The 14,720-nt window shown below is 34.5% G+C and overlaps 1 protein-coding gene across 5 annotated transcripts in view; it reads right to left on the reverse strand.

Moving 5' to 3' along the window:
- LOC136028701 (RNA-binding protein 25-like) overlaps nt 1–14,720 on the reverse strand; it is a 110,739-nt gene that overhangs the window by 57,517 nt on the left and 38,502 nt on the right. For all 5 annotated transcript variants that reach the window (XM_065706532.1, XM_065706533.1, XM_065706536.1 and 2 more), the window contains 4 exons: nt 10,396–10,476; nt 8,627–8,739; nt 2,455–2,611; nt 36–202 (listed from right to left, as the gene is read on the reverse strand). In XM_065706532.1, coding sequence (XP_065562604.1) covers nt 36–202; nt 2,455–2,611; nt 8,627–8,739; nt 10,396–10,476 — 518 coding nt within the window. The remainder of the gene's footprint in view (nt 1–35; nt 203–2,454; nt 2,612–8,626; nt 8,740–10,395; nt 10,477–14,720) is intronic.

Genomic DNA, 14,720 nt, shown 5'->3' on the forward strand with positions numbered 1-14,720 from the left:
AAAAAAAAGCTGCAATGTATATATTCAGAACTTACTTGTAGTATTTAGGATCATCCCTTTCATCATCATAATCCTCTAAAAATTCCTTGAGTCTACGAGCCAATTTAGTTTCTTCTGACTTCTTAGCTCTTTCCAATTTCTTCTCTTTTTCATATTCTTTGGACTTCTTTCTTTCTCGAGTTTCCCAAACACGCAAGCGCTCCTATAGGAAAAAAAATATCACAAATTTAAAATGGAGTCAACTTTCTTTGGAAGAAGGGGGGGAACTACTGAGTCCAAAGAAAAAAAACACTATTCAAAATTAAACTGAACATATTCTTCAGATTTTTTTAGAGGCTTTGTTTTTTTATTGTTTTTTTTGTTTTTTTAATCCTTCTGGAGACATGGATAATGCGAGATAGCCAAGATATAAAAAAACGAATAAAACGATATCAACACACAATATGTGTTGATATCGAATAAAACGATGTCGATATCAACAATAATATGTGCTGATATCAAATAAAATGATATCGATATGAACAATAATATGTGTTGATATCGAATGAAACGATATCGATATCAACAATAATATGTGTTGACATCGAATAAAACGATATCGATATCAACAAGAATATGAGTTGATATCGAACAAAGTCATATCAACAGATATTATTCGGGCAAATTATTCTTCGCTCGACCAAAACATATTGCTAAATAAAGTTTTTTACTTTTAGCTACTAAACAACACCTTTAAAATACTTCCATGATTTTTAAAAGCCATCTTTTAATATACAAAATATCTTCTGTTTTGTTTTCCTCCCACGTTCTACCAGCAGAGATGCAGAGAGGCAATGTCGCCAAAAACAGAGATGGAACCGAATAGACCCCATTGGCGAAAAAAAGAGGAATAGCTATCATCACAAGTAACTGCAAAGACCCTTTTAACATTCCTGAAGTGATCAGTACAAGAGATGAGGACCATAAATGTGATTTAATCTAAAGAATAGCCAATATTTTAGTGGTAATTTTTATTGTTTATTTTCGAAAAGTATACTTTCTAGGGCTATAATGAGAGAAATATTGAGATGGTTAGGGGAAGTTTTGCGTACGAAGGATGACAGAATGCCAAAGATTGTACTTTTCGGCCAAACCGTTCAGGGCTAAAAAGATATCAGGTCATTCATGGCTAGTGTGAGAGGATGTCGTAAAGAAAGATTTAAGGGGAATGGGAATTTCTTGGGAGGGTGTAAAGAGGGAGGATTTGTATAAATTGGTTTGAGAAGGAGCGTACGTAGGTGTGTTAGCCTCAGGCGGTTCGGTGCTGCTGTAAGTCGTTAGTAGTAGTATTTTTTCTTTTCTTCTAGTGTTTTTCTTTTTGACATGTAGATGTTTCGTTTTATTTCTTTCTATTAATTCTTTTCGAGTTAATAGAAAATAACAGATGAAAAAAAAATGATATGAGCATCTAGTCTATTCACTAATAAAAACAAAACGTTAGCCATTAGCCAACGGTGCATGAAGCTTCTCGCATTCTACCCAACCAACCAATACATTTCACGAGGCTAATTCGTAAACTGGCAGCAGCAGATCCAAAAGAGCTGATTGGGCGACCAAAGCCACGGTTGAAAGGTCTTGTTACCAGTGACTGAAGTGGTGAGTGAACTTGTTGCTCAACAGATATTGTGAAACTAATGTAGACTTCAGAATGCTTGGGGACTTTGAGGCGAAAAAGAAGGATAAACAGAAATAGCAAGGATTTGTTTTATTTAAAAGAAAATAAAAAAAAGATAGAAAAATTGGCAGTATTTAAGTACACTTAAGCATTTCTTGTACTTTTATAGCTTATTATTATTTTATCTTAAGTATTTTAAGTATTATTAAATACATATTTATTTATGTTATTTAAGACTAAATTTAAGAACAATACTACCTGTATTTACGTACAGCATATGAGTTCAAATGGCCCGTAGGCCTTTTGCAATAAATCTTATCTTATCTATTCAAATATATCAAATATATTAATCTATATAATATACCTATACATTAATACACATATATATATATATATATATATATATATATATATATATATATATATATATATATATATATATATATATATATATATATATTAGTTACAATATACATTTTTATAATAAATATAATTAATATAATATATTAAATATATTGAAATTCAAGGAGTGTCACTGTCTTTGGAGAACTTCAGATGAAGGTATAGTGCCCAGGTCCAAATATAGTAAATAGGGAGTAAAGCCTGTTGGACAACAGGAGCACAAAAAAAAAAAAAAAAAAAAAAAAAAAAACGGACTAAATGCCTACTGATTGTTACAGTTTGATTTTTAGAAAAAAAATGTGCATACGTAGAAGCAAAAAGCATCTATATAGCTTATTTTAGTAAATAGTCCAAGAGAAATCGGAAAAATTACTTAATGTGAAAAAAAAGCTAATGACCTGATAGGCTAGTTCTTTTTCTCTGACTCTTTTGTCGATTTTACGTCTTTCTCTTTCTTCATCATCTTCTCGTCTATTCTCCTTATCTCGAGATCTTGATCGACTACGTCTACGAAAATCAGGGGTGCCTCGTCGTCTACTTGATGGACTTCGAGAGCTAGAAACAGGCAAAAACTTAAAGAATCACTATTTCTATTAGAAATAAGTCCTATTAAAAATGCTCAATTATTACTGCAAGAATTATCGAAATTTTTTTGGTATAAATTGAAGTCAGAATCAATAAAAATCTGTCAAGCCAAAACATGGCAGCATACATCAGCATTGAGCAACGACATGATATTTTTGTTGCTCAAACAGCGCATTAAAGCTGGGCGCATATCATGCAAAATACACTATCGCCATCTATATTTTGCTTAATCAGAGATATATACTAACTTAGAAGACAATATAAGGCGTATTTCTCCCAAATCATTTATTAACAGTTTTTGGCTAGACTTTTAAGGTAAATATAACCTCAACTAAAGACCGATCTATTCCGCTAAGAAGTGTTGGAAGTCAAGCTTTTTAGGTTTCATCCCGACTTTGTTTATTGGTCAAAAGCAAAATATACGGCTAGCCGAGGCTAGCCAATGAAATTCATTCTTATCTGAAACACCTAGATATGACAGGTAACAAGTTTGTTTTTCAAGAAATGGCCTTTTCCTCTCATTTAAAATTTACTACTCTTAGTAGACGAGGGGGAAAGATAATACACTCTTTACCAAGTTGAGCAAGACTACACAATGTGTTAAAAAAAAAAACTTTGATTAGTTTTTTCATCCTTATCAGCAGTCTTGGATTGGACCTTTTCCCAGAAATCTTTTTTTTTTTCAGAAACTTACAATGTCCTCTGAAGTTTACAAACTGTCCAATGCCCCACCTACCCTGAAGGCATTTTTATGGCCTACTAAATGGCAAACGAAAAGCAGAACAGTTCTACCTCCGTTTTCTCAGATTTTATAGTAATATAAAATAAATAAAAAGAAAATACACAAATATTATCAAGGAAAAATAATTCACTATTCCCCACAAAGGCTCTACGGCCTGAAAAAGGGGCAGAGGGAGGGGGGATAAGAACACTTATCACTCACTAAGTAATAAGTATTAAGGAAAAAATAATAAATCAACAAGAGATAGAGAGACGAGGAGGGAGAGATCTAATAGAGAATATGATATAGTTTAATAGTTATGGTCTAATAGTTTAATATACTGTTTAATCGTATAATTGTTTATATATATCGTATAATTTATATAATTAAATACATATTGTTTATACATATTAATCGTATAATCGTACAATAGTATAATTGTTTAATCGTTTAATAGTTAATGGTTTAAGAGTTTAGTTTAATAGATTATAGTTTAATAGTTTATTAGTTAATAGTTTAATATGTATTTGATATAGTTTGTATTATTGAGCATCTTTTAAATTCTGATAACTCGAGAAGGTTGGAACTCTGGGCTGATCACGAACTTTTTATTCGCCCGGCTAGATCTACCCTAGGTTGACTCTCTGGCGGAATTTTGGGTAGCAGTGCATAAAAAATATAGATGTAAGGTTCTCGATGCTAGTGATTTTTCTGTTGCAGTTGATTTTATGGTGCTTATATTTGTCTATATGCCGATGGATTACTGTCATGAGTACTCGTCCCAGAAAGATGCCATGGCTTCTGCTTCGCTGTCGAATATTAGCCACCGAATATGGACTTCTGGTAAAAAATTGATGATTTGCGACGATTTTAATTCTGATATTTAAAAAGCTAAGTCCCCCTTCTCCCCTTCCTCGTGTTTACTTGTTCTTTGCCACCGGATTTATGTACTGTTCCTAAAGACAAAGATTTCACTTATCTCCATAGTTCTAGTTATTTCTTATATCCATAGTTATATCCATAGATTTCACTCATATCCATAGTTCTAGGTCTACTTAAACTTGAGACATGAAGAACGATCTTAGACTTTAAAACCCTTTTCAAGATAGTTCACGAGAATTTGGGAAAAGACAAGCTTGTTCAAACAACTACCCAAAGCAACACAAGATCGCACAGACTGCAATTGCAGCCTATGAAGATGAAGATTGCAAGATCTAATTCTTACCATCATTCGTTCATATCCCGACTGCCATTCCCAGTCGAAAAGATGAAATCACTGGAAGCTTTCTCCAATAGCCTAAACATAAACATACCATATCTCGAGACTTTAAACGTAGGACGACTTTAAATGGCAATGGTCCCGCAGTCGATCCGCTCTTCGCCCTGCCACGACCATTTTTTTTCAATAAGGTGTCAGTTATGTGGAAATTTTGTATTGAGAGACGTGAGGAATAAATTACTATATTATTATTATTACTTCTAATTTAGGCTTTGCGGTCACCAACTCAAGTAGCGAGTCGACCAGTACATATTACTGATGATTTTTTACTCAGTGACAATTATCACCTTGAGTTTCCCTTACCAATTTCGGCAACAAAAAGTAAACCTAGACCAAATAATAATTTGTTGACAAAGAAGTGTTGGAATAATTTAGATATTGAGCTATGTCATTACATTCTTGATTGACATTTTTCGAAGATTAAGGTTCCGCATTACATGCTATCTTCTGTGTCTAAGGGTAATTCTATTAATCTAGATTGCTGCCTTTCTGAGATATTACATTGTTTAAAAATTCCCAAGTCTTTCGCGTCACCTTCTGTCACTGTTAGAAAAAGCACTCAGAGAGAACGTTGGTCGGATTATCCTCAGCTTAAAGAGGCGAAGCTCCGATATCGTTCGACATAGTTGGAGTGCGATAGGCCTCGTTCTGGAGTAGTCTTGGAAAAACCTCGTAAGACTTATGGTACGCTGGCCAAAATAAAAGAACAGTTTGATAAGAATTACATAGGAAGGCTCAAGAATGCAATGCTTACGCCTCACATATATTTTTATTACGTCGGTTTGGAATTTATTTAACAAGACTGAACACCATACAATCCTTAGACAGTTCTTCAAATAGTGTAAATTTTTGTGAGTTTATAGTGAATTTTTTATATTATTGCGAAAATGGAGGAACATTCGTTAACATCCCCAAAGCGTAGAGACCATATCGTTGATTTTCCTCTGAATTGCATCCGTGTTTAAACTGTATTGGTATTCATCAGAGACGTCTCATTTTTTTAATTTCCTATGGTGTAGTTTCGTTTGATTCATATGAAGACACATTCTTCGTTGTTTTCACTTTTTATGTCGTATTCTTGTGGTGTGTTTTTACGTATTTTCTTGTTCTTTGTTTATTTTCGCCTCTATCAGCATTTTTATTGTTTTTTAAGAGGATAAACATAAATTATTATTATTATCATTATTTGTTTACACCCCAATGACACCCACTTCATTCAATATCCTGACGATAAACGAAAAACGAGGTATTTAACGCTCTCTAAGTTACCATGTTTTTCCTGTTTTTTCAAGAACTTCATACTGATTTATGCGACAAATTTGAGCAATATTGCAATTTTAACCTCATGAACAACTATATCAGAAGGTTATGAATACAATTATATAAATATGTATATATATATATATATATATATATATATATATATATATATATATATATATATATATATATATATATATATATATATATATATATTTAAGACTCGTAATTAGTCCCTACTTTTCAAAAATATTACAAAAAAAAATTTTTATCGTATAAAAAAAAAATATTCAAAAGCATAGTTTTTGCTATTGAACGATATCTCATCTCAATCATTATCTCAGCTCAATAATCTCAATCTCATTTCAATCATTATCTCATCTCAATCATCTCAATTATTATCTCATTTCAATCATGCGGTTAAGCACAAAGAAAAAAAAAGCGTTCAGAAATTTTACACGTTGAATTCATACAGCGAAGAAATACGTTAAGGGGCCATCAGAAACGGTAAAATATCTTTTGTTACTCAAAGAGCGGTATTAGAGCTGAGCATATGTAATAAAAGTAATTTATTAAAACAATAACTTATTTTTGACCTCGTACAATATAAAACAGTGGAAAAAATTGTTCCGCCAGAGGCAAAACGGAAATTTGTAACATGATGAAGGCTTGAAAAAAAATAGAAGAATACTCTTAGCAACACTAATATCTATCAAATAATGCTTTCTTTTCTTATTAGGAAAGGCCTGACAGAATTGAAGTCACTTAATATTAAATAAGTAGAATACAATGACCCTAAGGTATATTCCAAAGAGTATGGGTAACTTAAAAGAGTAGAAACTGGCAATAGTGTCGACAGAAAAGAACTACTAACGCAATGTAGCGCGAAGAGACACTTGATACTTTTTGAAGCTCTGTTACAAATTTTTTGTCAGGAACTGAGATCAGATGCTTATTACTACTTTAATTTTACCAATAAAACTAATTAAATGAATTATTCTAATTATTACAATGACAAAACACCGAGTGTCGCCAAACACGAGATGGCGTAGGTAACAAGGCGGAAGAAAAAGCCAAAAACTACAGAAACGGAAATAGAGAATACAAAGAGAAAAATATCTTTCTTTTTTAAAGTGGGTTGAATCCAGAAGAATATGGAACTGAATGATTACAAAAACAGAAAATAATCTGCACATAGCTTTAGGGCTACATTTCCCTTTAATAACAATCTTTGAGTGTTGGGTTGTATGAGTGACAACCCTAATCTTCAGCCTAGAGTCTTGAACGAAAAAAACGCAAATTAGCATTAATATTAATGCCCAAACACCGAAAGGATTAGACAAAAGGGACTGAAAATTTTAACAAAGAGTGAGGGAAGAGGAAGAGTGTGAAAAACCGAACGAAAGGGATAGATGCTCTCATTTACCGGCAAACACACTATCACCTTTAAATTTTGCTAAATCAGACCTATTTACTATCTTAGACGAGATCACAGCTTAGATATACAACACAGTTATAAAAACTCGATTTATTTTTGGGACACAGTGCGCGGTAGTGATGCTACCGACTGGAGACAGGAAACTGACAGTATGAATATAAAAGATCGGAGCAATTGGACAAACAAAACAAAATTACGTTCCCGCCTATGGTGTTGTAGTACAACCTAGGAGGTGCCAAGATCAGAGCTCTGTACCAAAAGCTTTTCATGGGCAAGATAGGAGTTTTCATAACTGTATTGTATATCTAAGCTGTGGACGAAATTATAAGATGTGCTTCTCCCATTTTTAGGGACCATTAGAAACCTAAATAAGCAAGTAAGTAAGTTATATTGCGCTATAAGCCCTAGGGCCATGACAATACAAAACAAAAAGGAAATTCTCTTTTGAATAGCTGTCATTAATTAAACATAACCCTCACATAGCACAAAGAGAAAAGCAAATCACAAAACAAAGAGAAACACAAATTACGAATATTTGCTTCTGTGCTCCATTGCCAACCTGAGAAATCGTCCCAAATCTTTAACACTGGCAAAACAATCATTTTACATTAAATTCACCAGCCATTTCTCATCGAATTCAGACTTTCCATATACTGCATCTCTCGACTCACTCAATTCTACACTCTCATACATCACATGACCTACACTCTCATCCATACTTCCACACATCTATACCATTGACAAAAAAATTTTTAGTATAGCCTCAACATTTTTGAAAGAAAGCATGGACCAGACGAGATAATTCCAAATAGAGCAAATAAACATTAATTAAAAAGAAAATATGGCTGAAAAGGGTAAAAAATGAGTCGATAAGCACTAAAGTTACAAATAATAATTCATAACACCGAGATATATGCCATTTATTTTTGTATTTTGTGCTTAAAATCCAAAGAAACTGATTTTTTTTTTTTTTTTTTTTTTTTTTTTTTACTTTTCCCCTCATTCAAGCCCATCTAAGGTTAATGGTCCACTGCCCTTGAGATGCCAAAACAAGAACAATTTTATTCACTATTTTTAAATTTTTCTGGGAGAGGAGGAATAATCCACTGACCATTATCGAGATGACGGGGCCCCCCCCACCTCAATCCAGACTTTAAGACAATACTAAGAATACAGTTATGGAGAAAAATCAATAGTTCCTTCAGCCCTTTCAACTCTCGGCACTCAACACTACAGCCTTATTTAAGGAAAGGCACAGCAATAATCAGTGGACAAAAAAGCGAATACCTTCTAATAGAGTCAGGCGATCTCCGCCTTCTTCCCATGCTTTCTGGGGATCTACGCTTCTCTCTTTCTGCTTCCCGTTTCTTCCTGTCAATTTCTCTTTCCTCTTCCTGACGCTAAAAACAGAGATAAAATGAACAACCACATCTTTAGCAATCTAATAAAGGGGAATATTAAAGAACATGAAATTGAATTTATCTAAACCAATTAATATTATTTACGAAAGATCAAATAGACCATTTAGACATAGTATATCTAAGTCTATTGTAGAAAATAATAAATAACATAAGATAATAAGATAAATGATAGGTTATAGATAATATAACAAATAATATCTAACAAAATATAAAAATACATTACAAATAACTTGACATATTATATAATATATCAGACGTAATAGATTATAAATGATCAAACTATTTCATATTTGAAAATACGGCGATTTTTAAGCAAAAAAAACAGGTATTTTGAAATTAATTTATACAGCACACACTTGGGTTCATTCTTATGCACTATAATAAAAATACTAACCCTCCTCTTACACCAGCATCCGATCTTTCATTCCTTGGTCATTATCCTAACTACTAACTTTTCTATCACTTGGTAATTCTCTATAGCCAAGACATTTCCAATGTCCAAGGCAACTTAAGTCAAGCTTATCACCTTTTTGAAGGTTTACGCATTATAAAGGTAGATTGAATTTAGTGACTTTTATCTACACATATTCCTCACTTTGTGCCGGGTTTACGTTCCAAAAATACACGAGACAAAGTGAATTAAGATTTTCTATGGCGAACCATATAAAGATTGAAGATAGTTTACAGGTTTACGAAAATACTACTTTTTAAAAAGAAAATTGAACAAAGTAAACATTAAAAAACAAAAATAGTATAAAATTTTCTAAAATACATACAAAAACAAAAATGTGTCCAATTAAAACAAAATAAACAACTGTATTGAATTAACTTATGAAAAACAAAATTAAGCTTAATTCCATTCTAATGAATCCTTAATGGGTGTTGCCGCAGTGGTACTTTGGTAGTGGTAAAAAGACAAAGATAAAAATCACCCGAGATGTGACAAACGAAGACCAATAAAATCCATCACAGGGTCTGACATAAAGCGACACATAATCCACGATGTATGAACTAATCCTCCCTTTCACTCCTCATTGAATTTTAGTCAAAATGGTGTCCAAAAATACATTTTTAACAGGGATTAGTCAACCTTTTGACTGAGCAGCTAATTGAATCGCATGCGAGAAAAGGGGAAAACCGTAACTATTATTTAAAAGACAGAACCGAAGAAAACCAAACAAGTAAGATGAAAGATGAAGTTAAGTTTACAAAAAGGGATTTATTTGATAAAAAGGGACTAGGAAAAAAAATTCAAGACTCGAATCCAAAACGACGTAACCTCGTAAACCAAACTAAGTGCAATACAAATTAGTACTAATAGAGCAGCGACGCAACTTAAAAAACCGAAACGACCCAAAGCGAGGTATTAGTGTATTACGACACTCCCTATATATATATATAGTAGAACCAGAGCTCCTTAAATGTCAGGGAAGTTGCAACCCGCCTCTTTGCCCTCAATCCCAGGCTTAATTTAAGTTAGAAGCTAGAGTTCACAATTATAACAGGCTTACACCAGCAGGAATTGACACAGGCGTTAAAATACCGAGATGAAAGTGGGTAGAAGGCTAAACTAACATGACTAACATTTAAAATACCATAACACGAAACTTTATGTTTAAAGTAAATCTAACATACCATCATAATCTCTCGGAATCTACCAATTTCTTTGGATATGAAATCCTTTTCTTCCTCCTCCAAATTGGCGCCAGATAAGCCCTGAAAAAAAGAAAAACGTCTCAGTCCGACATGACGCAGTAATAATTGACTGATTTATTCTTGAGAAAGCATTATCCATATATATATAAATAATTTGTTTGTGTACTGACGTCATGTTTGTCGACTGTCGACTGACATCATGTTTTTCGGGTCGACTGACGTCATGTTTGTCGACTGGCGTCATTATAAGGATTGAGCATTATGCCGTCATGAAGTTGTTTGTCGACTCACGTCATGTTTGTCGACTGACGAAATTACAGACCGGGACACAGGGAATATAAATGACGACCGGGAAACTCAAAGAGAAATTAAAGACTGGGACACCGGGACACAAATAACGACCGGGACACAGGGAATACAAGTGACGACCGGGACACAGGGACACAACTACAACGGGGGCGCCGGGGGGTACAGGGGGGATATATAAATGACGACGGGGACACAGGGAATGTTCGATTACCAATCACCATCAACAAAGCTCAAGGGCAATCATTAGAATAATGAGGTATAGATCTGAATACGGATTGTTTTTCCCATGGACAATTATATGTCGCACGTTCAAGAGTCGGTAAACCTGACAATCTGTTTATATGGAGAGACAATGGGACAGCAAAGAATGTTGTATATTCGCAAGTTTTACGTAGTTAAAAACATATATATATATATATATATATATATATATATATATATATATATATATATATATATATATATACTATATTCACAGGTGGGACACAGGGACACAACTACAATGGCACGTAACTAATACGGCGCGTATCGACTTACGCGCGCGGGGAAGCTTGGGGGGTTGCGATTCGCCCCCCCCCCCTATATATATAATATCTATATATATAAAAATAAGTTGTTTGTCTGTCTGTCGACTGACGTCATGTTTGTGTGTCGACTGACGTCATGTTTGTCGACTGACGTCATTATAAGGATTGAGCTGTATGTCGTCATGAAGTTGTTTGTCGTCTGACGTCATGTTTGTCGACTAACGAAACTACAGACCGGGACACCGGGACACAAATGACGTGTTATGTCTGTTATAACGTAATAGAGGCAACAATCTTGACAGGGCCTTTTGAGGGTGAGGCTTTTCTTATTCCACGCATTCTCATGATTCCAATGGATCTGCCTTTTCAACCTAAAAGATTGCAATTCCCAATTTGATTAGCATATTTAGTTTTCAGTCCAGAACCACTAAAGCTATTATGTAAACATCAAAAATATTTATGTTGTCTGAGCAATAATTTTTAGTTTTTATTTCAAAATAGAAAATTACCTGACAATTTTAGAATTATATCTATCTATATATATATAAATGCCTACCAGATTTTGGTTAAAAAAACAAAGGTTCGGCGATATGTATTTCATAGTGAAGCTGAAAAATAAAGAAGAAAAAGAAAACTGAAAAAAGAAAAATGTAAAAAACTAAAAAATACTAAAAAGAAAAAACACTCAAAGAGAAATTACAGACCGGGACACAAATGACGACAGGGACAGAGGGAATATAAATAACGACCGGGACACTCAAGGAGAAATTACAGACTGGGATACCGGGACACAAATGACGACCGGGACACAGGCAATATAAATGACGACCAGGACACAGGTATTTAAGAATATCGTTCAAAGACAAATTTTTAATTGTAAGAAGACCGTTGAAAGAGAAATTTCTAATTGTAAAATGACTGAAGAACCTACGAAGTAGCTGAGTTGGTAAAGCGTTATGTTTCAGGTTCTAGGTCCGAGAGGCTCCAAGTTTGAACCTTGGCTTTAGCATTAATACAAAAGAAGAAAAAAACTAAAAAAGGTAAAAACTACAAAAAAACTAAAAAGAAAATATATATATATATTTATATATATCATCTTTTCCACAAAAATAATAATTTAGTGCTTCTGCTTAAAAACAGCAATCGAATTGATGCCTCCTGATACGCAACTATCAACAAAGTGGCAATCGTTGTGGTCGGTGATCAGTTCTTACCTCGAGATAATATTCTTTATAGGCGAAACAATCAGTTGACAAGAATTGCTTAAACTCATCGATGCTACGATGCCCTACAATATCCTGACGAATATAAATGACGCCCGGGACACTCAAATAGAAATCACAGACTGGGACATCGGGACACAAATGACGACGGGGACACAGGGAATATAAATGACGACCCGGACACAGGGACACAACTACAACGGGGACGCCGGGGGGCACAGGGGGATATATAAATGACGACGGCAACAAAGGAAATGGTCGATTAGCAATCACCATCAACAAAGCTCAAGGGCAATCAATAGAATCATGAGGTATAGACCTGAATACGGATTGTTTTCCCATGGACCATTATGCGTTGCATGTTCAAGAGTCGGTAAACCTGACAATCTATTTATATGCACAGACGATGGGACAGCAAAGAATGTTGTATATTCGCAAGTTTTACGTAGTTAAAAACATATATATATATATATATATATATATATATATATATATATATATATATATATATATATATATATATATATATATATATATACTAGCTGTTGGGGTGGCGCTTCGCGCCACCCCAACACCTAGTTGGTGGGGCGCTTCGCGCCCCCCAAGCCCCCGCGCGCGCGTAAGTCGTTACGCGCCATTGTAGCAGTGTCCCTGTGTCCCACCTGTGAATAGAGATAGATATAAATATATATTTTTAACTACGTAAAACATGCGAATATACAACATTCTTCGCTGTCCCATTGTCTGTGCATATAAATAGCATTTATATTCCCTGTGTCCCGGTCGTCATTTGTGTCCTGGTGTCCCAGTTTGTATTTCCTCTTTGAGTGTCCCGGTCGTCATTTATATTCCCTGTGTCCCGGTGTCCCGGTCTGTAATTTCTATTCAAACAATCCCTGTGTCTCAGTCGTCAATTATATATCCCACCTGTGCCCCCGGCGTCCCCGTTGTAGTTGTGTCCCTGCGTCCCGGTCGTCATTTATATTCCCGGTCGTGATTTGTGTCCGAGTGTCCCAGTCTGTAATTTTCCTTTGAGGTTCCTGGTCGTCATTTATATTCCCTCTGTGTCGGTCGTCATTTGTGTCCCGGTCTGTAATTTATCTTTGAGTGTTTTTTCTTTTTAGTTTTTTTTAGTTTTTTACATTTTTTCAGTTTTTTATTTCTTCTTTATTTTTCAGCGTCACTATGAAGTACATATCGCCGAACCTTCAGTCATTTTACAATATATATATATACATATATATAAATATATATATATATATACATATATATATATATATATATATATATATATATATATATATATATATATATACTAGCTGTTGGGGTGGCGCTTCGCGCCCCCCCCCCAAGCCCCCCCCCGCGCGCGTAAGTCGTTACGCGCCATATTAGTTACGCGCCATTGTAGTTGTGTCCCTATGTCCCACCTGTGAATATAGATAGATAGATATATATATATATATATATATGTTTTTAACTACGTAAAACTTGCGAATATACAACATTCTTTGCTGTCCCATTGTCTGTGCATATAAATAGATTGTAAGGTTTACCTACTCTTGAACATGCAACATATAATGGTCCATGGGAAAACAATCCGTATTCAGATCTATACCTCATGATTCTAATGATTGCCCTTGAGCTTTGTTGATGGTGATTGCTAATCAACGATTCCCTGTGTCGCCGTCGTCATTTGTATATCCCCCTGTGCCCCCCGGCGTCCCCGTTGTAGTTGTGTCCCTGTGTCCCGGTCGTCATTTATATTCCCTGTGTCCCGGTCGTCATTTGTGTCCCGGTGTCCCAGTCTGTGATTTCTCTTTGAGGATTCCGGGCGTCATTTATATTCCTTGTGTCCCGGTCGTCATTTGTGTCCCGGTCTGTACATACATTCGTTTTTGAATTGGTCTTTTTTTTAGTTTTTAGTTTTTTACCTTTTTTTTCAGTTTTTTTAGTTATACCTCATGATTCTAATGATTGCCCTTGAGCTTTGTTGATGGTGATTGCTAATCGAACATTCCCTGTGTCCCCGTCGTCATTCATATATCCCCCTGTGCCCCCCGGCGTCCCCGTTGTAGTTGTATCCCTGTGTCCCGGTCGTCATTTATATTCCCTGTGTCCCGGTCATCATTTGTATCCCGGTCTGTATATACATTCGTTTTTGAAATGGTATATGATGAAATAAATTTTTGTATTTTTCCCCTTTTTTTCTTTTTAGTTTTTTTTTTTTTTTACTTTTTTTAGTTTT

Source organism: Artemia franciscana, chromosome 7 (genome assembly GCF_032884065.1).
Source record: "Artemia franciscana chromosome 7, ASM3288406v1, whole genome shotgun sequence".
Classification (NCBI taxonomy): domain Eukaryota; kingdom Metazoa; phylum Arthropoda; class Branchiopoda; order Anostraca; family Artemiidae; genus Artemia; species Artemia franciscana.